The sequence below is a fragment of the Nansenia antarctica genome (assembly GCF_963989245.1).
Source record: "Nansenia antarctica genome assembly, chromosome: 17".
Lineage (NCBI taxonomy): Eukaryota > Metazoa > Chordata > Actinopteri > Argentiniformes > Microstomatidae > Nansenia > Nansenia antarctica.
Window position 1 is genome coordinate 14,797,822 of NC_137687.1, and position 25,469 is coordinate 14,823,290.

The 25,469-nt window shown below is 48.3% G+C and overlaps 1 protein-coding gene across 1 annotated transcript in view; it reads left to right on the forward strand.

Annotated features, from left to right (window-relative positions):
- Window positions 1-2,057: 2,057 nt before the first annotated feature.
- Window positions 2,058-25,469, forward strand: part of aplp2 (amyloid beta (A4) precursor-like protein 2) — a 56,153-nt gene continuing 32,741 nt past the window's right edge. Inside the window, exon 1 of the mRNA XM_080547674.1 lies at window positions 2,058-2,374. Coding sequence (XP_080403800.1) covers window positions 2,303-2,374 — 72 coding nt within the window. The 5' untranslated portion in view covers window positions 2,058-2,302. The remainder of the gene's footprint in view (window positions 2,375-25,469) is intronic.

Below are 25,469 nucleotides of genomic sequence, written 5' to 3' on the forward strand. Positions count from 1 at the left end.
AGCTGGGGGCCTGGAGTTGGGGGGGGGGGGCCCGGAACAGGGGGTTTGGGGTCGCTGAGTTGGAACCTGGGGTTGGTGCTGGGGTGACGTGGTGGTTCCCGCCGGTCTCTGCTCCTGGGTCTGGAAGCCTGGGTAGGTGTCAGAGCTGGATATGACATGTGCCTGAAAAGATACAGGAGTGAGAGAAGGGAGGTGTGCATGGTTTGTGTAGTGTGCATTTTGGTGTCAGGCGGGTGATCAGTACTTCCCTGTGACCCAGTGGTGTTGGTCATCCTGGTGCTGGTGGTGCTGGCAGAGACGGCTGGTTCGGCTGTGGGTTGTGTGTGGTGATATTCTGGTGAGGGTAGGAAGTGGGTCAGTGCTGTGTACATGTGTAGGTGGTGGAAGGTGCAGTAAACTTCCCTGTTGGTGTTGTGCGCTGCTCCTCTCCTGGTCTTTGTGATGGTGATACTGCTGACCAGGGCTTGTGCTGGAACGGTGGTGAAGGTGATAGTGCAGGAACTGGTGGTGTAGTGAGGTAGGCCCGGGGTGGGGGGGGGTTGGGCGATGCGGCGCGGCATGGGGGGCGGTTTAGAGGATGACGTCCTTCCATCTCTCCACCCCCCACACCGCTCTTGCTTGATCCGGGTTATTTTTAAAGTCAACAATGGCATGGTCCCTGAGGAAGAGGGTGATTCTCCTCCTCAGGGTTGTCAGGTGGACGCTCTGTTTCTGATAGACCCTGATGTTCCTCGTCTCCCAGAGTACCTGCTTGACGGCGCTGATGATCCTCCACTGTTGTTGTAGTTGGGGGGTTGTGCACCCCCCGGGAGGACCATACAGGATGTTCTCGCCCGTCAAGCGGGGCAGGGTCAGCAGGCTGTTTAGGGAGACAGAGGGAACAAACAGGGCCCAGACCCGCCTGGCCACGGAGCACTCACAGAACAGGTGGTTAATGTGTTCTGTGTCCGTGCATCCGTGGGGGCATTTCTCAGTCTTTGCGATGTGCCGCCTATGCAAGAATTCACTAGTGGGGAGACAACCATGAGCAGCCATCCAGGCAATGTCTTTTTGTTTATTGTTAGTACATTTATGATTAATGTTTTTGTCGCTTACGGTTCCAGACAGTTATGTGCCACTTTCGACATTACCTGTTGTTGTTTCAATAAACCTTTAGTTTGGGTTGTCATTATCCACATATTAGATGTCATCACCATCACTCACCTGCATTATAGTTCAAAGACTCTGGCTGTGTTCGGAATGGCATACTAGCATACTACTCATACTAGATATGACGTACATTTTGAGTATGCAGTGCGTTCACACTAGAGTATGTGAAATTTGAGTATGCAAGAAATGGATACTAGATTTTCGGTCGGCTGGTATTGGCATACTTATTATGAATTTAGTAAGCAGTATGTAGTATATACTAATTGAGTATGCTAGTATGCAGTATGCTAGTATGCCATTTCGAACACAGCCTATTCAATTGCACTCCACTGGAAAACGCGTTGGAAAACCGCACTTCCGGACCCCGGTGGAGGGCGTGGCCACAGTGCAACTAATGGTGCATTCATGACCAACTCGAAATTCGCCCCTCCGAGGTCGGACCATTCAAGTGATTAGAGGTTGAACACGGCAAAGAACATTGAAGCCCATAGGTGATGATGGCTAACGTCAGACAGTTATAACTGGTTTAACTTTAAAGTTTACAAGTCACCAAAACGCATCTCATCCACGAAAACAAACTGCAGTGTATTCAACATCTTAGAGCTAGGGTTAAAATCACTGCTATTTAAATGTCCACTTCACATTATCTTTTCAAAAATCCTGCCATCGAGTATAAATGTATATGTATAAATAAAGGTTAAATAAAAATAAAATAAAATAAAAATCCCACTAGGAGCTCGTGTTTACGAGTTTCCGACTGGTCCTGAACGCCCCATGGCCATAGCCCCCCCTTTACGGAGGGTCTGGCAGTGACTTCATATCCGGTAGGACTGTCATCACCAGACGCCTGGTGGCGCAATGTGTTACTGATCCTGAGACTGAGAAATCTGGAGAGGAGTGGAGCAGAGATCTGGAGGAGTGGAGAGACCAACACACTTCACCTTTGGAGAGAGAAACACACACGCACTCGTCTAAAGCCTGGTGCGTGATTCTCTGTCGATCTCGGAGCAAAAACCCAACAGCCCCTGTGTGTTGACCATCCCAACAGATCCACAAATCATTATTTGATTACCACGAGTCTTTATTTCTGGAGTTCACCTTTTTTTCCCCAACATCGGATAATTCCACCAAAGTGGAACAGCGGAGATTGAAGATGGGTTCAGTCCCAGCGATATCTGTCCTGATCCTGGCCATCGTCGCGCCAGCCCTGGCAGGATACATCGAGGTAGGAATTCTTGAACCAAACATTGCATTTTATTACATCCTGTGAACTTGCAAAAGTGCATAATCAATGCAATCGTTCTTCATTGGCGATTGATTAATGCGTGAACAATCTAGCTTTCCAGATTATCTGTTTGTTGCTGACAAGGTCGTGTTCATGTGGAAGGCTTCATGTCATTTCAGGGGGGGGCTCACATTATCTGACATGGTTAGGCCACACACTGTGTTCATATGTGTGCTATGAGACTAGACTGTTAGTCCTGTTAATCATCAGATGTTTAGCATAGCAGCTCACATGAAGCCCAGTAGCACCATCCTCTACGTACTGCTGTAAGGATGACTGTGTTACATTGTGGGGGTCAATTGCAGGAATTATAGCCTGAGGTTTGTAGGGATCAAATGAAAGGCAGCTGGTCTGCCAGGCCTGAGGGGCACTAGGTGGACGAGGGTTCAGAGGTTTACTCATATTCAGTGAGGATTATTATTCATCTCAAACACAGCCTCATATGTCATTTTATAAGATCAGAAGCATGGGCCCAGAACCAGAGATGATCAGGCTGTGGTGGTGATGAGACTGTGGTGGTGGTGGTGAGACTGTGGTGGTGGTGAGACTGTGGTGGTGGTGAGACTGTGGTGGTGTGAGACTGTGGTGGTGGTGAGACTGTGGTGGTGGTGAGACTGTGGTGGTGATGACACTGTGGTGGTGATGACACTGTGGTGGTGATGACACTGTGGTGGTGATGAGACTGTGGTGGTGGTGAGACTGTGGTGGTGGTGAGACTGTGGTGGTGGTGAGACTGTGGTGGTGGTGAGACTGTGGTGGTGGTGAGACTGTGGTGGTGGTGAGACTGTGGTGGTGGTGAGACTGTGGTGGTGGTGAGACTGTGTTGGTGATGAGACTGTGGTGGTGGGACTGTGGTGGTGATGAGACTGTGGTGGTGGTGGTGGTGGTGAGACTGTGGTGGTGGTGAGACGGTGGTGGTGATGAGACTGTGGTGGTGGTGAGACTGTGGTGGTGGTGAGACTGTGGTGGTGGTGAGACTGTGGTGGTGATGAGACTGTGGTGGTGGTGGTGAGACTGTGGTGGTGGTGAGACTGTGGTGGTGGTGAGACTGTGGTGGTGGGACTGTGGTGGTGATGAGACTGTGGTGGTGATGAGACTGTGGTGGTGATGAGACTGTGGTGGTGGTGAGACTGGTGGTGGTGAGACTGTGGTGGTGATGAGACTGTGGTGGTGGTGGTGGTGAGACTGGTGGTGAGACTGTGGTGGTGATGACACTGTGGTGGTGCCGTGTTAAAGGACATCATAATAACTCATAATCTGTTTTCTGATATTCCTATTATTGAAGTATTCCATTACACACATTTTAAAGATTGACTTGCTAAAACGGAATGACTGTTCGAGGGATAAAAGATTGAAATGGTCAATAATCAAAGAGAATAACATTGCATGTCAGTATGTTGGCATGATGCATTGTGGGCAGCTCCAGATGACCCGTAGGTCTTTGGTAATGGAGTAATGGAGTAATGGAGTACCCGTTGTTAAATTCCTCACAAGTACATTTTGGGGAAGATCTCCAACTATGCAGGTGAGCTGCTCTGGGTTTGACCCCTGGTGGGACAGTGTTGTTGTTGCTGTGAGGAGCAGAGGCAGCTTGTAGAGGTGAGGAGTAGAGGCAGTAGGGATGCTCCGATCTGGATTTTTGGGGCCGATACCGATCACCGATTTTTTTCCTCAAGATCAACCGATACCGATACCGATTTTTTTAAAAATACATAACTGTAGGCCTACTGACTGGATAGCCTACATATTTTTCGCTTTTTAGACAAAAGTTTTGATCCATTAGGCACCAAGCAAACGCAGACCCATTTTTATGGCATAGTAAAGGTCTGGCCTATCACCCAGTTAGGGCCTGAAGCCCAAGTCAGTCGATATGGCTGTATAAAAGACATCATAAACGTGGCCTTCATGGTTTACATACTGTTACGTCCTCCTATGTTTTCTGTTCAGTTATCTGTCTTCCCCAGGGGGGGGGGGGAATAATAATAAAAAATCGGGTTTTGCGATCGGCCATTTTTGCCGATCACCGATCGAGTCATTTGGAGTGAAATCGGCCGATTTAAATCGGTGGCCGATAAATCGGAGCATCCCTAAGAGGCAGCTTGTAGAGGTGAGGAGGAGAGGCAGCTTGTAGAGGTGAGGAGTAGAGCAGCTTGTAGAGGTGAGGAGGAGGAGAGGCAGCTTGTAGAGGTGAGGAGCAGAGGCAGCTTGTAGAGGAGAGGAGTAGAGCAGCTTGTAGAGGTGAGGAGTAGAGCAGCTTGTAGAGGTGAGGAGGAGAGGCAGCTTGTAGAGGTGAGGAGGAGAGCAGCTTGTAGAGGTGAGGAGTAGAGGCAGCTTGTAGAGGTGAGGAGTAGAGCAGCTTGTAGAGATGAGGAGGAGAGCAGCTTGTAGAGGTGAGGAGTAGAGCAGCTTGTAGAGATGAGGAGTAGAGGCAGCTTGTAGAGGTGAGGAGGAGAGGCAGCTTGTAGAGGAGAGGAGGAGAGCAGCTTGTAGAGGAGAGGAGTAGAGGCAGCTTGTAGAGGTGAGGAGGAGAGGCAGCTTGTAGAGGTGAGGAGTAGAGCAGCTTGTAGAGGTGCTGGCAGTGTTTTAGGAGGAGTGAGTGTGTGTCGAGACAGCTGAGGTGCATACTGCTGTGCTAGCATGCTGACTGCACAGACACGCTCCCCTGGACCTTGAGCTGAATTTTATGAGTAGCTTGTGAGAGGTATGTGAGAGGTATGGAGACCCAGAGCTTTCTACGCTCCCCCAAACCAGTACACACTAGCACGTCGACCTGCCGCTGCAAGAAGGGACAGTTAGCCTACTGTATTTTCTCCTCTGTCAACTGCTTTATTACCATTTTAAAGGTGTCATTACATTGCTTTAACGTTTCTGTTATAACATGCTTAGCTGGGTAATGCTGAGCTGTTATGTTTGGTTTTGTGGAGTGTGTGTGAGGCCCAGTGTTCATGGCTAACTGTGATTCCCCAGCTGTGCGTTTGTTTGTTCTGGCTTTGAGAATCCTGCTGCTGTCTGATTACAGGGTTAGGGTTAGGCCCTGTGATACCTCTGGGCTTCTGTGTTCCCTTTCATCCATGTGTGTCACTTTTTATATATATATATATATATATATATATATATATATATATAACCATGATAGGCAAGAGTTTAATTTACTATACTTACGAATACTGTGAGATACATAATTAACTTCAGGAGATCAGGTCAGCCATTTTAGAAATCTGGTCCTAGATATATCAGGAGAATTGCATCACATAGTTTGCTGATATGGCTCACGTTGGATTAATGCAAAACCCAACAGGCCCAACCTAACCCTAATACCCAATAGGCCTCGCTGGAATCTGTTCAGCCTTCAGCCAGGTTATCTCTGCCAGGTTATTACTGCCATGCACTGAGCTCAGGACAGACAGGTCCACACAACAGCAGCAGCATCACAACATTGCAGGACATACACACTACAGTTTGTTGTTCTGTACAGTCTATACAAGCCTCAGGACTGGAGTTCAAGAGTGCATGTCTGCTTCTCCAGTAGGCCTATGGTGCCTGTATCTATGGTGCATACATGTGTTGACATGATTGAGTTTAATTTCACTTGACAGGATTTATCTTGTTTGAGAGAGATTCCTTTTAAATCAGACTTAACTTGTCCTGTTGGCTCTGTTTAACCTTTTAAATCAGACTTAACTTGTCCTGTTGGCTCTGTTTAACCTTTTAAATCAGACTTAACTTGTCCTGTTGGCTCTGTTTAACCTTTTAAATCAGACTTAACTTGTCCTGTTGGCTCTGTTTAGCCTTTGTGTGTGTTTTCTGTTTACAAACATGTTTTAATCCAGAGAGGATTGGACCAGATAACCCTAACCCTCCATCAGAATACTGCTCTCTGAACCAGGAAGGAGAACAGGGCGGTACTGTCCTGCCCATCTACAACATGACTGCGTTGTCATGGAAATGACTCGATCGGTGATCGGCAAAAATGGCCGATCGCAAAAACCGAAATTATTTTTTATTTTTTATTTTTTATTTTTTTTTTCCTGGGGAAGACAGATAACTGAACAGAAAACATAGGAGGACGTAACAGTATGTAAACCATGAAGGCCACGTTTATGATGTCTTTTATACAGCCATATCGACTGACTTGGGCTTCAGGCCCTAACTGGGTGATAGGCCAGACCTTTACTATGCCATAAAAATTGGTCTGCGTTTGCTTGGTGCCTAATGGATCAAAACTTTTGTCTAAAAAGCAAAAAATATTTAGGCTATCCAGTCAGTTATGTATTTAAAAAAAAATCGGTATCGGTTGATCTTGAGGAAACAAATCGGTGATCGGTATCGGCCCCAAAAATCCAGATCGGAGCATCCCTAGTGTGTGTGTGTGTGTGTGTGTGTGTGTGTGTGTGGGAGGGAGGGAGAGTGAGTGAGACCTAGGTTACACGATGACAAAACGCAATTTCGCAATTTCAAGTCTAATTGAAACAGTACTGTAAAATAGAAATATATTAAGTGTCAGCTCTCGTAGTCGGCTGAGTCACGCTGCCGCTAGGTGCAGGAGATGTCAAATCATGGCTGATTCAGCCCCGGCGTGGTGCAGCCTAGAGGAGACAGAGGAGATGTGTGTGCACCGGCTGGTGAGGCTGATAGTCACCATGCATCTGAATAGAACCCCAGTTGGCCGAGACTGTCAAGGGCCGTAGATGGAGGCTGGCCTGGTCGGGCTGAATGACTCCCAATGAGGGCCTTTGTGTGTCTGAATGGCCGGGAGGAGCCAGGGTGTTACTGTATGGGGCTGATAAACACCTCAGAGACTGTATGAGGTGATAAACACCTCAGAGAGTCTGATGGAGAGGCAGACAGAGAGCCAGTCAGAGAGGAGTCACAGCAACCTGACAATACTCGCATGACAACTAGCCGGCATTAAACAAAAGAAAAACAAGAAAAAGAAAACTAGCTAAGACACACCTCCCTGGCCTTTGACCTGAGGTGATCCTGCCTCCCGACACAGCACTTGCACCTTGTTTATAGTGTATTTTTATCTGTTGTTTCTCTTTTACTAGTGTTTTCTGTTAAGCACTTTGGGCGGCTGTTTGTCGTTGTAAAATGTGCAAATAAATAAACATGACTTACACTAAACTGAGTGCTTACAACTGTCAGCTTGGCTTCCGCTAGTCATGATGTTGTTATATTATGATACTGTGTAGCACAGCTTAAGTCTATCACAGACTAGTAAGATCTTCTCAAGGCTGTAGGCTTTGTAACTGAAGTAGTGTTCTGGAGTGTTCTGGAGTGTTCTGTGGTGTTCTGTATTGTTCGGAGGTGTTCGGAGGTGTTCTGTAATGTTCTGTGGTGTCATTCAAGGTCAAGGAGAGCCTCTGCTGTATAAACAGTCGAGGCTAAACCACCCCTGCTCTCCAGTCTTGTAGATTAACACAGAAAAACACAACAGGTTTAAATTGTTTGACCAGCGGCTGTGTTTCCCTGAGAATCCTCTTAACCCAGAAACTCTCTAGTGATTATCTGCAGGTTTACAGCTTCTAATCCTCCTGCCCTGCTGCACCCTGCCTCTGACACACACACACACACACACACACACACACACACACACACACACACACACACTCATACACACACACACACACACACACACTCATACGCACGCACACACACACACACACACACACACACACACTCATACACACACACACACACTCATACGCACACAAACAAACACAACACTCCCTGATATCCATGCAAGTGCAAACATTCTTCAGAGCCACCAGCAGCAGTCACACTGACTCACCTCAGTCTAAACATGGTGAGGTACCGCAACAGCGGTACGGGTTCCTGCTCTATGACTAACATAAAAGGGTTAGGGATAGGGTTAGCTCCTGCTCTATGACTAACATATGAAAGGCTATTAGCGCTGGCTGATTAAATCTGATTTCCCCCCCCCACCCCCCAATTCTTTTCATTTTCTTAAGGTGTGTCTCTTTCTCCATTTCTCCTCTCTCCTTCTCTCCTCCCTTCTTCTCCAGTTCACAGTTCACTCCCCCTCTTCCTGTGCGTGTGTCTCCAGGCCTGGTCTTGTCTGCTGGCGCAGGGCCACGGTCCTCTCTGCTCATCCTGCTACTTACACCCTCTTTGCTCATCCTGCTACTCACCCTCTCTGCTCATCCTGCTACTTACATACAGAGGCCTCGCAGGAAGCCCTGTTCACACCACACCAGCCTCTGTCTCTGTTCACACCAACCAGGCTCTGTCTCCTGTTCACACCAACCAGGCTCTGTCTCCTGTCCACACCACCAGGCTCTGTCTCCTGTTCACACACCACCAGGCTCTGTCTCCTGTCCACACCAACCAGGCTCTGTCTCCTGTTCACACCAACCAGGCTCTGTCTCCTGTCCACACCAACCAGGCTCTGTCTCTGTCCACACCACCAGGCTCTGTCTCCTGTTCACACCACACCAGGCTCTGTCTCCTGTTCACACCAACCAGGCTCTGTCTCCTGTCCACACCAACCAGGCTCTGTCTCTGTCCACACCACCAGGCTCTGTCTCCTGTTCACACCACACCAGGCTCTGTCTCCTGTTCACACCAACCAGGCTCTGTCTCCTGTTCACACCACCAGGCTCTCTCTCCTGGGTTCTGTCTCCTGGGCGCTGTGGTGCTCTGATCATCTGGAGCGCACTGAAGCTGTGTCCAGATTGTGACTGTGTGTGTGTTCGTATGTGTGTGTTTGTGACTGTGTGTGTCTGTATGTGTACGTTTGTGACTGTGTGTGTTCGTATGTGTATGTTTGTGACTGTGTGTGTTCGTATGTGTATGTTTGTGACTGTGTGTGTCTGTGTGTGTACGTTTGTGACTGTGTGTATCTGTATGTGTACGTTTGTGACTGTGTGTGTACGTTTGTGACTGTGTATGTACGTTTGTGACTGTGTGTGTGTGTGTATGTGTACGTTTGTGACTGTGTGTGTGTTCGTATGTGTGTGTTTGTGTGACTGAGTGTGTGTTCGTATGTGTACGTTTGTGACTGTGTGTGTTCGTATGTGTACGTTTGTGACTGTGTGTGTCCGTATGTGTGCGTTTGTGTGACTGAAACCTCCTTACAGAGCAGCTCATTAACAAATAATGTCACCGGTTTTCCGGGTGAGAGATTCTGGGCGGCGTGGAGGAGGAGGGGAGTGAACGAGTTCAAGTTGACACACTGGTGGTTACACATGACTGTAGCCGAGGTTGCATAAGTCCACCTGACACAGGAGGAGGGTGTTGCTCTGTGAGGCTCACAGTCACAGTCGGTCTTATCTTATCGTTCCTGATGTGCACCTGTCTGGTCACGCTGCAGCACACCTGAGCCCCTTGTTCCCATGAAACACTAAACGGTAAACAGACTGACTTACAGTATATAGACTGACTTATATAGCGCCTTTATCCCAAACGGCCTCATTCACCCATTCACACACACATTCACACACCAATGGCGAGGTAGGCAAGCTACTAGTGATGCTCCGATCGGAGTTCTCAAAACGGCCGATCAAACACGACCGATCAGTTTACAAAATGGCGTCGCCAGTCTGGAAATATTACACAGTGTCGGAAAGAGACAACAAATATGCCGTTTGTAATGTCTGCTCAAAAGAAATACCTCGCGGAGGGACGCACGCAAGGTCTTTCAATACCACGAATATCATACGGCATTTGCTGCGTTCGTCGATTCGCTCAGAGAGCGCCGAAGCGCACACTGGGCTCGACGTCATAAAGGGACCGAGTGCTTTGATTGGACGAGAGGCGTTCCACGAGTGCTGGTCAGAGTTCCAGCGCGACTTCACGAGCGTAGTGTAGGTAGTGGTTCGTCGATTCGCTCAGAGAGCGCCGAAGCGCACACTGGGCTCGACGTCATAAAGGGACCGAGTGCTTTGATTGGACGAGAGGCGTTCCACGAGTGCTGGTCAGAGTTCCAGCGCGACTTCACGAGCGTAGTGTAGGTAGTGTTCAGCGACGTCATGTGACCCCGCGAGCAGGAAGTCACTTGGCCCATAGCAACAACTATTAGCGCGTGAGTTTTAGGTCTTCCTCTGTGCACCTTGCACAAGTGTAGATAGCGAGCGACTTTTCAGCATAGCAGGACATATTTTAGATGATAAGAGGAACAGGCTGAGTGCCAAAAACGCTGAGATGCTTGTATTTCTCAAGGCTAATCTGCCAGTGATGCTGCTTAATCAGAAGTAAGGTTTGAGTCTGAAATCTCCTTAGGTGCAATGTTTTGTTTTTTTGTTTTATTGATTATTGCTGACTTGCTGTCTTATCTCCTCCTAAATATGACTTGAAACTGACTGACTTGAAACAGTATTTTATATTTGGCTATAGCCTGTTTATGTTGCAGTTTAGTTTGGGTATGTTTATTGTTCCTCAGGAAAGCTACAGTATAAGCAAGTTCTCTAAGAGCCCCTAGTTCCTCTCATTCGAGTGGAATGTTGCACATTTGATGTGACAGTGTACATTTTATTTATTATGATTTTTATTTTCACATTTTATTTGTTTTTCCTGAAGTAAGCTACAGGTGGTTGTGAATTAAATAAAACAGATGGTCGTCAATTCATGATACTTTCTCATCTCCTAATTTCATTTGAATACTTAATATACAATGTCAATGGTGTTAAAAGAATAATTAAAAACATAAATAATGCTACACAATAAATAGAATGCTTCAATTGCCATTTTCGACGCTGTGATCGGTGATCGGTGATATCGGATCGGCAGATCACTGATTCCAGTGATCGGTGATCGGTGATCGGCACCAAAAACCCTGATCGGAGCATCTCTACAAGCTACCATGCAAGGCGCCGGCCCGCTCACTGGGAGCAATTTGGGGTTCAGTGTCTTGCCCAAGGACACCTCGACACGTGGCCAGCCGGGGCTCGAACCGCCGATCTGCCGACCTTGTGATCATTAGGCGGCTCTACCTCCTGAGACACAGCCACCCCCGATGTAACTAGAGGTCTTAACAGTAACTAGAGGTCTTAACAGATGTAACTAGAGGTCTTAACAGTAACTAGAGGTCTTAACAGTAACTAGAGGTCTTAACAGTAACTAGAGGTCTTAACAGTAGCTAGAGGTCTTAACAGTAGCTAAGTCGGTCGTGTGGGAATTCCTTTTGTCTGTTTATTTATTGATCTGCTCAGGAATGTGTTAGCCTTAGATGCTAACATCCTGCTGTGCTGCAGTGGTACGGTACACACCCAGCGCCTCTCTGTAGCGGACACTCTGGATGTTCATACAGGGCCTCTCCTAAGCAGGAAGTAAATGTTGTAATGGAATCTGTCCTTGTGTTCTTTTGTAGCAGCATCATTTAGGCCTTCATAGTTGCCTTGTCATGACATTGAACGTGTCGTATTTGAGAACAGGTATGATATACAGATACGGTCCGGCCACTCACCCCTCCTCCCCCACTCACCCCTCCTCCCCCGATCTCCCCCATTCACCCCTCCTCCCCCGATCTCCCCCACTCACCCCTCCTCCCCCGATCTCTCCCACTCACCCCTCCTCCCCCGATCTCCCCCTTCTCCTCCGGTGTGTCTGTATCTCCCCTGCCTGCCTCTGTGTGGAGGCCTATGGAGGCCTAGTGAGTCATCCTGCTGCTGGTGTTGGTAGTTATGAATAAAGTATCCTGTGTTCTATCAGGAGTGTTTCAGGGCTCGTGTTCCTGTCGGATGTCTCTGTCTGTCTGTCTCTGTCTGTCTGTCTCTGTCTGTCTGTCTGTCTGTCTCTCTCTCTGTTTGTCTGTCTGTCTGTCTGTCTCTGTCTGTCTGTCTGTCAGTGACTGTCTCTGAACTCTCTGGCCTTTGTCAAGAGTGTCTGTCTGTCTGTCTGTCTGTCTCTATCTCTGTCTGTCTGTCTCTATCTCTGTCTGTCTGTCTGTCTGTCTGTCCGTCTCTATACCAAGAGTCTGTCTGTCTGGAGGGTCAGTGAGTCATCGTCAGGGTGAGTCTGGCAGGCTGACTTATCTGCTTCTGTTGGGTTGTTGCACAAGAAGAGGACCCCTGAGGTAGAGGAACCCTGTAAGAGAACATTATTATATGTAATAAGAAATGTTTCTACATTTAAGATTCAAACCACACAACAGTAAACTGACTGTCTAGAGCAAGCTATAGAAACTGATTTCCTGTTGTAAGCACACAATGAAACCTGTTTTCTCTACTTGTTATCCTGGGCCATACATTTGAATATAATGCAATTACCCTTTTGTATTCCATAGTCTGTCTTTGACCCGAGAAACTCAAGACAATGCTGAGTCACACCAGAGTGATTGCCCTGCATTGTTCACTCTGGTGCCATCACTCCTCACCTTTGTTATACTGTAAGGAAGGGAGGGCCAGATTCCCCCCTAACCTTCCTCCCACATCATCTTCCTCCATGTACAAATCCACACCCCTTGTAAATGATTGGCCTAGACCTCACCCGAGGGCGGACTTGTTACCTGAGGGTATATATACAGAGATGTGATGAGAGATCTGGACTTTGAGAGAAATTTTTACCGTTCAGACTTGTCTGACGCACCTGTAAATATTCTCCTTCTATAGAAGTATATATTAAATACCTTTTTCCTATGCATTTTGAAACGAAGCTGCCTTTCTTAAATTTCTAACAACCCTGAGGTAGAGAGGAACCAGAATCACAGAGCCAGTTTAACACGGCGGTGTTTCCCTCTGTCTGCTGTACAACCACACCAGCAAATGTAGGAGAAGAAATGACTTGAGGGTTGTCTTTTGTCTTTTGTTTGAACCCTGAATCCTAAACTGAATTGTGTCTCTCTTAGTCGTCTAACATGAGCATTCAAGTCAGACCCAGTTTTTAAAAAATCTCAATCATAATTTATGTGATTTTTTTTTTCTTAGCTGCTTGTCGGTTGGTGTCTTTGTGCATGTGTTTGCTCCTCTGACCATGTGTTCTGTGGGCTCATGTGTGGGCTCATATTTGGAGAGAGATTTGTATTTTTAGAGCTGCTTGAGACCTAGCTCACACAGCAGCACATGCATGAGAACGTGCCGGAGTACACAGCGACACGGACTCCCTGGTGTTCTGGTGAACAATTGTGTTTTGCGACCAATGAAAGGCCGTGTTTGACTAGGCCTTTCCCAGGGGCTATCTGTGTCCAGGTTAGCACTGAGTGCCACCATTTAGAGCAGGAGGCGGATTGGCTTGATAGGCTGGCTGGCTGGCTGACTGACTGGCTGGCTGACTGGCTGGCTGACTGGCTGACTGGCAGCCTGCCCAGCTGCTGTAGGGCTCTGTTTTGCTGAGCAACACTGCACAATACTGCATCCACTGCCAGGGAAAACAGAGCATGTTAGCCCCTATTCCCTCCCTCCGTGCCCTCCTTCTCCCTATATCTCCTCTCCTTTCCTCTCCCCCCTCCCTGCCCTCCATCTCTCTCTATCTCCTCTCCCCCCTCCCTGCCCTCCTTCTCTCTCTCTCTCTCCTCTCCTTTCCTCTCCCCCTCCTTCTCTCTCTCTCTCCTCTCCTTTCCTCTCCCCTCCTTCTCTCTCTCTCTCCTCCTTTCCTCTCCCCCCCCCCCTTCTCTCTCTCTCTCTCCTCACTGTGGAAATAGTATCAATCAGACCGGAACCCAGGGCAACGACAGAGACTCCGTCCTGTTTTCTGTTCTTTATTAGTTTGTCCTTTTTTCTCGGGGAGAGAGAGGGAGGGGAAATGAAAATGTCAGAATGGTAAGAGACAGAATCACCTAACCCTAACCCTGTAACACTAGCCCCCCCAGAGAGAGAAGCACTGCCCTGTAACACCAGACCCCCAGAGAGAGAAGCACTGCTGCCCTGTAACACCAGACCCCCAGAGACAGAAGCACTGCTGGTGGTCTGGCTGTCTGAAGGCTCTTGGAGGGGGGGTCTGGGAGGGGGGCTCTGAAGCAGCACTTTCTGCAGGAGAGATGCATTGTGGGATGTCCATCTGGGACTGCAGGAGGGCGGTGGAGAAGATCCACCTGGTGTTTCTGTCTTCAGGGTTTCAGGTTAACAGGTGACTAATGTAGCTGAGTCATGTCTAATTAACCTTCCCTGGGGGAAGGAAAAATAGTTGAGAATTGGATTTAAAGGGAGGGTTTAGATTTAAAGGGATGGTTTAGATTTAAAGGGAGGGCCTGATGAGAGGAGGTGATTAATGGTAATTTCCACCATCTGAAACCAGAAGATGAAGTGGGGGATGGTAATAAAGGTTAGACACATGGAGACACAGGAGGAGGAGGGGGAGGGGAAGGGGGAGGGGGAGGGGGAGGAGGAGGGTGAACAGTCAAGCAGGACAGAAGACATGCTGACACAATGGACAGTAGAGGTGAAAGCCCCCCCCACACACACGCACACACATTCCCTGAGAGCCAGTGCAACAACTCCCTGCCCACCCCCGAGCCTCTCCCTGTCTTCCCAGAAAGGCCACTTTCTGTAAGGAACAGCCCTACTACACTGGTCAAAAGCGCCAAGACACTTATTCCCTCAGCTTGTCTCTGTGAAATGTGGAACAGAGTGTGTGTGTGCTCAAACTGTTCCAAGACCTGTTTGTAGGGAGCTAGCTTTCTGTGAGAACCCACCCAGACCAAGCAGAGACAAGAGACGAACACGTTCTTATTCATGTTTAACTCATTAACATTCCTCTAATGACTGGTGGAGATTTCCATTATCTGGCTGGAGAAGTTGTTAAAAGACCATTTTCATCCAGGCAGCCATGGGTAATTACCCCCGGCAACGTAGATGATGTATTAAAGCGTAAGTGGAGAGCTGTCGTGCTCCGTGAGTCTGAGCTCTAATGATGTCGCGTGATGACATAATGTGTGAATCTCAATCTTTACTGCTATGAAGAAGCACCATGGGGAGGATGAGGCAGGGATGAGGGTTGTGTGTTTCATTGTTTCATTAGCGCACAAACAGATCTGCATGCTGTTCTCACACACCTGTATCATCCCTTCTGATCAAACGTTTAAAAACACTCAAACACTTGAGAAAAACCACTTGAGCTCTCCGTTAGTTTGCCTGAGATAGGACGATAGCCTAAAGCTTTACATCCAAAATAGCCTGCTTTTTTCAAACCCATTTGATCATTAACAGCTAATTATAGCAGAGAGTCATCTTCACCAACGCCCCCCCCCCCCCCCCCCCTCCCTCCACCCCACCCCCCCCCCTCCACCCCACACTCTTAACGTTTATGAAACACCGTCCTTATGTTTCACAAACCTACTGGGCTGCTGCAGTGTTGCTGAGGGCTGGAGGCTGACAGGCCACATCGCTGCTCAGTCAGGCCAGGACACCAGGACACCAGGACACCAGGACACCAGGACACGGGGCTCTGTCAGGCTGGCGGCCAGCAGCGTTGTGTTGCTTTGTGTGTGTGTGTCCTCTCCACAGAGACGTGTGTGTGTGTGTGTGTGTGTGTGTGTCCTCTCCACAGAGACATGTGTGTGTCCGTCCTCTCCACAGAGACGTGTGTGTGTGTGTGTGTGTGTGTGTGTGTGTGTGTGTGTGTGTGCGTGTGTGTGCGTGCGTGTGTGTGCGTGTGTGTGTGTGTGTCCTCTCCTCTCCACAGAGACGTGTGTGTGTGTGTGTGTGTGTGTGTGTGTGTGTGTGTGTGTGTCCTCTCCACAGAGACGGGACTGATGAGCTGTTGGCCTCAGCTTTTTTCAGAGTTATCCTCTTCACACAACCCGCCTAGCCAGAGTGGAGGCAGAGCAGAGCGTAATGACGTACGAGTATATCAAGACCACATTCATAATTCTCCCCTGACAAAGATGGCTGCCCTCACGTCGCCCGGGGCGTTAGCAGAGGTGGAGAGAGACAAGAGAAACAGAGATATCTTCTAACTCAAGTCGGGAATCGTAATTCGTTACTTTCCACTTCCCTCTGGGCTAGGGGTGTAACGGATCACGGATAATCCGTGATCCGTTCGGATCGCCCTCCACGGTTCGGAACGCATGTGTACCGCGGATCAATAGCAAAATCGTTTTTTTTTTTTTTTTTTTTTTTTTTTTTCTTTCCTAACACCAGGGGAGCCACCCCTCCTAAATTTCGTTGTTTGGTACCTGTACTGTAGCAATGACAATAAAGACCATTCATTCATTCAAATGTAACCGGTAGAAAAACAATCATGTGCGCTTTATTCTCACTCTCTGCATGCGTACTGAGTTGACAACAACATTCATTCACTCATCTCTGTCCCACTTATATCACGTCATATCACCCGCTAAGCAGCCTGGGTGATTGTGTAAACACACAAAAAAAGTACTCTGTTACGTACTCACTCCACGTGAAGCTGGGAATCCACAGCAACAAGTATCATGGCGAGTGCTAGCAACGTTGGCGAACTGGAAAGGCCTCCCTCGTCATTGAAATCACATGTATGGGAGCACTTTGGCTTCCCTGTTACTTATAATAATGATGGAAGGAGGGAGGTCGATAAGAAAGTTACGGTGTGTACCCTCACGTTGCCATGATGGCAAGACGCTACCTGGCTGTGCCGGCTACTTCAGTTCCTAGCGAGAGGGTGTTCTCCACAGCAGGAGACATAGTGACTGCAAATAGGTCTGCCCTCTCCCCAGACAATGTGGACATCCTCATATTTTTGAAAATGAATATGAAGTTATAAGCCTGAGGCTGCTTTGCTTTATTTACTTTTTTTTCTTACCATGTTTAAAGGATTTCACTTTATTATTTAGGTAAAGTTAGGTTTCACTTGGCAACCAGATTGCAGCAGTGATGTTATATATATGTTGTTATATATATGTTGTTATATATAGATGTTATATATATATATCAGTTTTGACATCTTGAATGTTGTTTTTTTGTTTCACACATTAAAAGTGGTGTTTTTACAGAATTCAAGGAAAATGTTGTTTTTATTAAAAAAAAAAAATGTTTTGTGTTGATCCGAAAAATGATCCGATCCGTGACTCAAAATCCGTGACACGATCCGATCCGTGAGTTAGGTGATCCGTTACACCCCTACTCTGGGCGTCAGAGAGGCGGAGGTGTTCCTCCTCCCGCTGCTCCACATCTGTTGGAACAACAGGCGGTGCCTCGGCCCAGCGGTCTGTTTAACCTTCAGGTCAGGACGGTGCTGAGGGACGGGAGCTCCCTGTGTGTCACACTCAGTCACAGCCTGGCTGGCTAAACTGGCCTTGGGTGTTGTAGCCTAGCGTGTCTCTGTCTGTCTGTCGGTCGGTCCGTCGGTCGGTCCGTCGGTCCGTCGGTCTGTCTGTCTGTCTCTCTCTCTCTGTTTCTCTCCGCATGTCTTCATACCGCTCCTCCCTACCCATCAGACCTCTCTGTGGAGGCCATGGTGGAGTCTGTTTGGACTGTCTGACTGGGTCAGAGGGACTGGGTCAGGACTGGGTCAGGACTGGGTCAGAGGCTGCTGAGATGTGTGTTACTGGGACTCCTGTATGGACCAGGCCCAGGCCAGAGTCCTGGAGAGGAGAGGTGTCTGTGTGTGTGTGTGTGTGTGTGTGTGTGTGTGTGTGTGTGTGTGTGTGTGTGTGTGTGTACTCCACGTGGAGCAGCATGATAATGAGCAGCAAGCCAGCAAGAAAACAAAAGAAGAGGAATAGGAAGGGATGGATATACAGCACCAGGCTTTAGCTAGACTGAGAGAGAGAGAGTGGGTTAGAGAGAGAGAGAGAGAGAGGGTTAGAGAGAGAGAGAGAGGGTTAGAGAGAGAGAGGGTTAGAGAGAGAGAGAGGGTTAGAGAGAGAGAGAGAGAGAGAGAGAGAGAGAGAGAGAGAGAGAGAGAGAGAGAGTGAGCACAGGTCATTTCTCACAAATCCCTTTCCTTAGTTCAGAGATTAAGCGTTGTGCTGCTGACAGGCGAGGCTCCTGGCCTGATCCTCCTCTGGTGAACCTGCTGAGAACGCTGACCTGTGGAACCACAGACTGCCACAGACACACACACACACCCACACACCCACAGACACACAGACCGTCACAGACACACCCACACCCACACACCCACAGACACACAGACACACAGAAACACAGAAACACACAGACCCATACACCCACCGACACACACAGACACACACAGACCCACAGACACACACAGATCCAACACACCCCTTTATTTACCCCAACTACCCTCTCCCCCCCAACCTGCCCCAGAGTACCCCCTCCCCCCCTCTCCCCCTCTCCCCCCACCATCCTGCCCCTGACCCCAGGTCACTCCGTTTCCTGAGCGAGCTGAAACTCCCAGCTAGCACTGCTCCAGAACTGTCCACCCACCTTGATTCCATTATCTGCTTTGACAACTACACACACACACACACACACACACACACACACACACACACACACACACACAGACATACATACATCCTCTTCCCTCTGTCACTCCACCCCCAGCCAGAGAGCCCTCCAGCCCAGTATAGAGAGACTTTTTTTTCATAACCAGACAATTTAATCATGCTAATGTGTACGTTCCAGCTGGCGGCTTATCGGCTATTTAATCACTTTGTGGCTCGCTGGCCAGAGAGAGACAGAGAGAGACAGAGAGAGACAGAGAGAGACAGAGAGAGACAGAGAGAGAGACAGAGAGAGAGACAGAGAGAGAGACAGAGAGACCCAGAAAGACCCAGAAAGACCCAGAGAGAGAGAACCAGAGAGAACCAGAGAGAGACAGAGAGAACCAGAGAGAACCAGAGAGAGACAGAGAGAGACAGAGAGAGACAGAGAGAGACAGAGAGAGACAGAGAGAGCCAGAGAGAGACAGAGAGAGACATTGCATGGTAGCTTGGTGTGTGAATGTGTGTGTGAATGTGTGAATGAGAGGCCGTTGTAAAGCTCTTTGGAATAAGGCGCTGTATAATGGGGCTTTTCCATCAGCAGCCCAGGTCGGCCCAGGTCGGTTCGCGTCAGGTCGGTTCAGCCCGCTTTAGATCAGTTCTGGTTTTCCATTATACACAAACCGACCCGGACTAGTAGGAGGAGTAGACGATAGTAGGCGGAGTTACGCGTCACACGCAGCCTGGCAAAAAGCTTCCGGGTGTACACAGCAACAACAGCCGTGATTTTTTTGGAGAGAAAGAGAAAGAGAGAGAGGAAGCTATGTACACATAATAAAGTCATGTTTTTTGAACCCTTAAAACCACTGCCTTCACTTGTCTGCTTTATGAACTGTAGTATCATCATCGGGAAACGCAGACAAGACGCGAATCTACCGGCATTTGACTCATGAGTGAACGGCGAAAATGGCTGGACAGCAGCAGCAGCGGGTGAACTCCTGGTTCATAGAGTTTACGGTTAAAAGCATAAAGTTAGCAAAGGAGTATTGTGTTTGTACCACCTCCACAGCCGGTGTTATTCACGGACAAAGACGGTGCATAATAGCGATTTTTGTGTTATGGTTGTTGTAAATAAAAGTTCTATGATGCATTGAAATGACATTAAACTAAGATAATACGATGGTCAGCATACTTTTTCGAATCTTTATTAATAAGCTATTACAGAAACTCTAGTGACATTTTCCTAGAGCGAATGTGGTATTTCAAGATGGCGGTTAGTGAAGAAATCTATGGACGATTTCCATTGACCAATCAACGGTGTGCAGCGTCACACGTCACACGCAGCCTGGCAAAAAGATCCGGATCTTCAAATTTAGACCCTGGGGTCGATGTGGAGCTAAAGAAGCGACCCGAACCGACCTGGGACGACAATGGAAAAGGGGAAAAGAAGCAGGCCGAAGCGGGCTGGCCTGCTTTGGCCTGCTTTGGCGCTGTAATGGAAAAGCGCCAAAAGTCAGTCTGTTTACCATTTAAGAGAGAGGGCCAAAGAGGAGAAAGTAACGGGTCTTGAGGGAGGTAATGGCAGAGAGAGCAGAGGGGCCGTGTGAGGGCTGAACTCTGGGGTGAACATGTAGCAAGGGGGTGTTAAGTTTTGTTGTTTGACTTTGAGACGAGGATTGTTGTCCTATCTATTCTAGTGGTAAACATCTGGCATGGCGAGGTCAGGAATGTAATCCCTTCAAGGCTACGTGGGACGGTAAGCTAGGAGAGAGATGAGGGGGCCTGCTCACATAGCTCTGAGAGAGAGAGGGAGAGAGAGAGAGAGAGAGAGAGAGAACAGGGGGGAGAGAGAGAGAGAGAGGGCTGAGGGGGTCGCCTGCTCACATAGCTCTGAAAGAGAGAGAGAGAGAGAGAGAGAGAGAGAGAGAGAGAGAACAGGAGAGAGACAAGGGGAGAGAAATGGAGAGAGTTGTTCAGAGTGAGTGTGAGTGGATTTTGCTCTGAGACGGACAGCAGTGAAAGCAAAGCGAAAGGGAAGTAAGAGAGATTGAAGGGTTTGCTCATGCGGAGCTCTTAGAGCCTGGCAGGAATGTGGGCTGTTCTACCAGGCGCTGACAGGACTGAGGAGGACTGACTAGTTAGGTTATTACCTAACTGTTACTCAACAACACTGAACATCATTAATCACATTAAGATGTATCTGGAAATGTACTCAGAAGTCAGAAGACTGTCAGAGTGTCGTCATGAAGAAATGAAAAGCAATTTTCACAAAGTTTCCACTAGAGATAATTGTACCGCCTTTAGCATTATGCAATGAAGAAGCTACATGTCGCTAAGCAACTGAACAACAAACTCCCAAGTAAAGCCCCAAGTGTAATCATCTCCATTCTTATTAATACTGGCACTATTTAATTTAATAATAATTATAATAATTATAATAATAATAATACATTAGACTTATATAGCGCTTTTCTAGACACTCAAAGACGCTTTACAAACGGAAAAGATCGAGTAGTAATAATAAAAAGAAACTAAATAAATAAAAGAAAGAAAGAAAGTATAGGGGCCTAATGAAGGTAGTGCTGGGGACACATGGGAAGGGGAGGGGGGGAGAGGGTTAACTGGTGAAGGCGAGCTTGAAGAGGTGGGTTTTGTGGGCCTGTTTAAATGTTGGGAAGGTGTCATTTAGCCATGTCTGTAATACACCGTGCCAAATGTTACAGCACACATGGTTAAAATAGTCTTTTCTATAATGTTGTGTTTCACTATCCCTCTTTACAAGACTGCAGTGGTGTGAGCCCTAGGAGAGAGGCGACGGCATTTAGTGTTAAATTATGATCAGAAAACTAACAGAATATAAATGTTTTTTACTCCGGCTAAGTGAAATGTGATTTTAACGCATCTTTAATGAACCATGGGAACAGTGCCTATTAAGTACTGCAGCAGTGCAATCAACAACGTATGTGTTGTTATTACTGACATGGAAACATGGGATGGAAACATACAAGCATGGATACGCATGAGTCATAGTCTGGTGAATTGAGATTGTTGCAACAACGGTTTAGACTGCAGGAGACAGGAGAGCTCTACAGGGCTAATAGACATCCTCCTTATCAAACCCTGACTTCTCTCTCTCTCTCTCTCTCTCTCTTTCTGTCTCTCTCTGTCTCTCTCTCTCTTTCTGTCTCTCTCTCTCTCTTTCTCTCTCTCTCTCTCTCTCTCTTTCTGTCTCTCTCTCTCTCTCTCTTTCTGTCACTTCTCTCTCTCTCTCTCTCTCTCTCTCTTTCTGTCTCTCTCTGTCTCTCTCTCTCTTTCTGTCTCTCTCTCTCTCTCTTTCTCTCTCTCTCTCTCTCTCTCTTTCTGTCTCTCTCTCTCTCTCTCTTTCTGTCTCTCTCTCTCTCTCTTTCTCTCTCTCTCTTTCTCTCTCTCTCTCTCTCTCTCTCTCTCTCTCTCTTTCTGTCTCTCTCTCTCTCTCTCTCTTTCTGTCTCTCTCTCTCTCTCTGTCTCTCTCTCTCTCTCTCTCTCTCTCTCTCTCTCTATTCTGTCATAGGTCTTACTATATCTCTTTTCTAGCCCATCTTCTCTCCTACCTTTCTTCCTCGTCTGCTCTTGACAGTGATTGCACTAACGAGGTGCTTGCTAGTTGCTATCGCTTGTTAGATGCCTTCTTAATAAGCACTCCAGACACTGCACATGGGAAAGTGAACGGTGGAGTGAATTTGCTCCCTCCTCCTTCCTCCTTCCTCCTCCTTCCTCCTCCTCCTGTCCTCTCCCAGCCTCCTTCCCCTCAGTCAGTTCCAAACCAGTCTGCTTCATATGGACATCAGGTCCATCTACAGAGAGAGGCAGGAAACCTGAATGTAACATGATGAAGGCTGGGAACCAGAAACACAGCAGCCATTCCCCCACAGCAGACTCTCACTGAGGGTTCATGTAGACGGCCTAGAACGAGCCGAGGGACGGAGCGTCACAGGGCTCTCAGCCATAGCAGAAGGGTGTGGAGACTGTCTGTTACAGCCTGTAGCCTCTGTTACAGATCTGTTACGGCCTGAGTCTCCATGTAAACAGATGTAGACACAGTCAGTCACACAGCACTACAGACTCAATCCAGTCTGATCTCGTCAGTCATTTCCGTATGATGTCATACTGTATGTGAAGTCATGTCAGAGAAGAGGTAAAGATGTTAACAGATCAGGCAATGTCAACTATGGTAGTCTAAATAGTGCCTCTTATATATATGCAGACGTGGACAAATTTGTTGTTACCCTTCGACGAAAAAACTCACAATTTTCTCTGAAATAACCTGAAACTCTGAAAAGTACTTGGCATCCATCATTGTTTATTCCATATTTAATAGAAATCAGACTTTGCTTGCTTGATTTTTGATTCAACAGAATATTTTAAATAATAAAACGAATGAAAATGGCATGGACCAAGATTATGGGACCGGTAACCTAATATTTTGTCGCACAACCTTTAGAGGCAATCACTGTAATCAAGTGATTTCTGGAGCTCTCAGTGAGACTTCTGCACCTGTCAACAGGTGGTTTGGCCCACTCCTGAGCACACTGCTCCAGCTGTCTCAGGTGTGAAGGCTGCTTCTCCAGACTGCATGTTTCAGCTCTTTACATGTTCAATAGCGTTCAGATCAGGGCTCCTAGAAGGCCACTTCAGAATAGTCCAATGTTTAGTTCTTATCCACTCTTGGGTGCTTCTACCTGTGTGTTTTGGGTCATTATCCTGTTAAATGTCCTCGTCTCTCTCACTGTCATGGCTTTCCCCTCTTCTGCTGTCCTCTCCCCCTCTCTCCATCTCCCGCTGTCCTCTCCCCCTCTCTCCATCTCCCCTCTCTCCCCCCTGCCCCCCCCCCCCTCCCCTACTCCACTACTACAGTGTACTTCTCTCTCTCGCCCTCTCCATGTCTTTCTTCTGTGCCCTCTCTGTTATTCTGTGTGAATAGCTGAGATGCTTTTGTGAAGGGTTTCCATAGTGACGGGGCGTTTGAACAAGTCGTCATTCATGTCTGCTACAGTCCTGCTGTAGGGCCAGGTTATCACCCCTGACAGACAGACAGACGGACAGACAGGGATAGGGTATAACTGCTAAACATTTATTTTGTCATTATTTTATGGCTATAAAAGAAAATGTCCTAGGAGTCAAGTGCTTTGGCCCCTTTTTCCAGACTAAGATAAGGCTGGAATGTCGACCACTTCAAGTTGTGGACTTAGTGGGATCGGCCATAGAGCTCTGTGGGAGTGACCTTACTGTGTAAAGGATTTGTCATTGTTTAATGTGAGGTCATGTTCTCACATGAAAGTCCGAATCGAGACCCGGAGCAAGTGGATGAGTTCGCAACATTGTTGCATAAATTATTTCTCAGATTTGCGTTCTCACAGCCCTTTATGTAAACAAAGTAACATACGCAATCGAAGCAACAGACGTGGTAGTTGATTGGTCAGAAAAATAGAAAATTGCCCGTTCGTCCCGCTCTTATCCAGATCAACACGCATGCGCTGTTGTTTTCCTATGGACTGCCTCGAGCAGCGTTCTCACCAAAAGCAAAGTGATGGATGCGTGTGGGGTGTATGGTTCAGTGACCGGCTCATAGAACACCACACAGACACCTCCTGTGAACTGTACTTGTGAATGTTTACGTCACTGGTCATTCTGTTCAGGGGAAAGTTGCTACTGGACTCTCCCCAGTGTGAGTGTGGTGTGTGAGTGTGAGTGTGTGAGTGTGGTGTGTGAGTTAGTCATGCCGTGGGTTTGTGGGGTTGGGAGGGTGAGTCACACGGCAGTTCCAGTCGTATAGACCAGAAATGCTCTTCCCTCTGTGTTAACAGGCCAGTGGAAGACAAAAGACCGTTTCAGCCCCAGCGGCTCATTTGCATCTCAGTGAGTTCTGCCCTTCTGTTAGGAGGACCGGGAACATGAAGCCTTTGTTCTTTTATGACTCTTTTTTCACTTCCTAACCTTCTGAAGAGGAAGAGGAGGCGTCTGAAGCTGATAGGGAAATGTGACTTTGTGGCTGTCTCTACCCCCGCTACAGACCCCCCCCTCTACAGTCCCCCCCCTCTACAGTCCCCCCCTCTACAGTCCCCCCCTCTACAGTCCCCCCCTCTACAGTCCCCTCCTCTACAGTCCCCCCCCCTCTACAGTCCCCCCCTCTACAGTCCCACCCTCTACAGTCCCCCCCCCTCTACAGTCCCCCCCCCTCTACAGTCGTCCCCCCTCTACAGTCCCCCCCTCTACAGTCCCCCCCCCTCTACAGTCCCCCCCTCTACAGTCCCCCCCCCCTCTACAGTCCCCCCCTCTACAGTCCCCCCCCCTCTACAGTCCCCCTCTCTACAGTCCCCCCCCTCTACAGTCCCCCCCTCTACAGTCCCCCTCTCTACAGTCCCCCCCTCTACAGTCCCCCCCTCTCTACAGTCCCCCCCCCTCTACAGTCCCCCCCCTCTACAGTCCCCCCCCTCTACAGTCCCCCCCTCTACAGTCCCCCCCCCTCTACAGTCCCCCCCTCTACAGTCCCCCCCCCTCTACAGTCCCCCCCTCTCTACAGTCCCCCCCTCTACAGTCCCCCCCCCTCTACAGTCCCCCCCTCTACAGTCCCCCCCCCTCTACAGTCCCCCCCTCTCTACAGTCCCCCCCCCTCTACAGTCCCCCCCCTCTACAGTCCCCCCCTCTACAGTCCCCCCCTCTACAGTCCCCCCTCTACAGTCCCCCCCCCTCTACAGTCCCCCCCCCTCTACAGTCCCCCCCTCTACAGTCCCCCCCTCT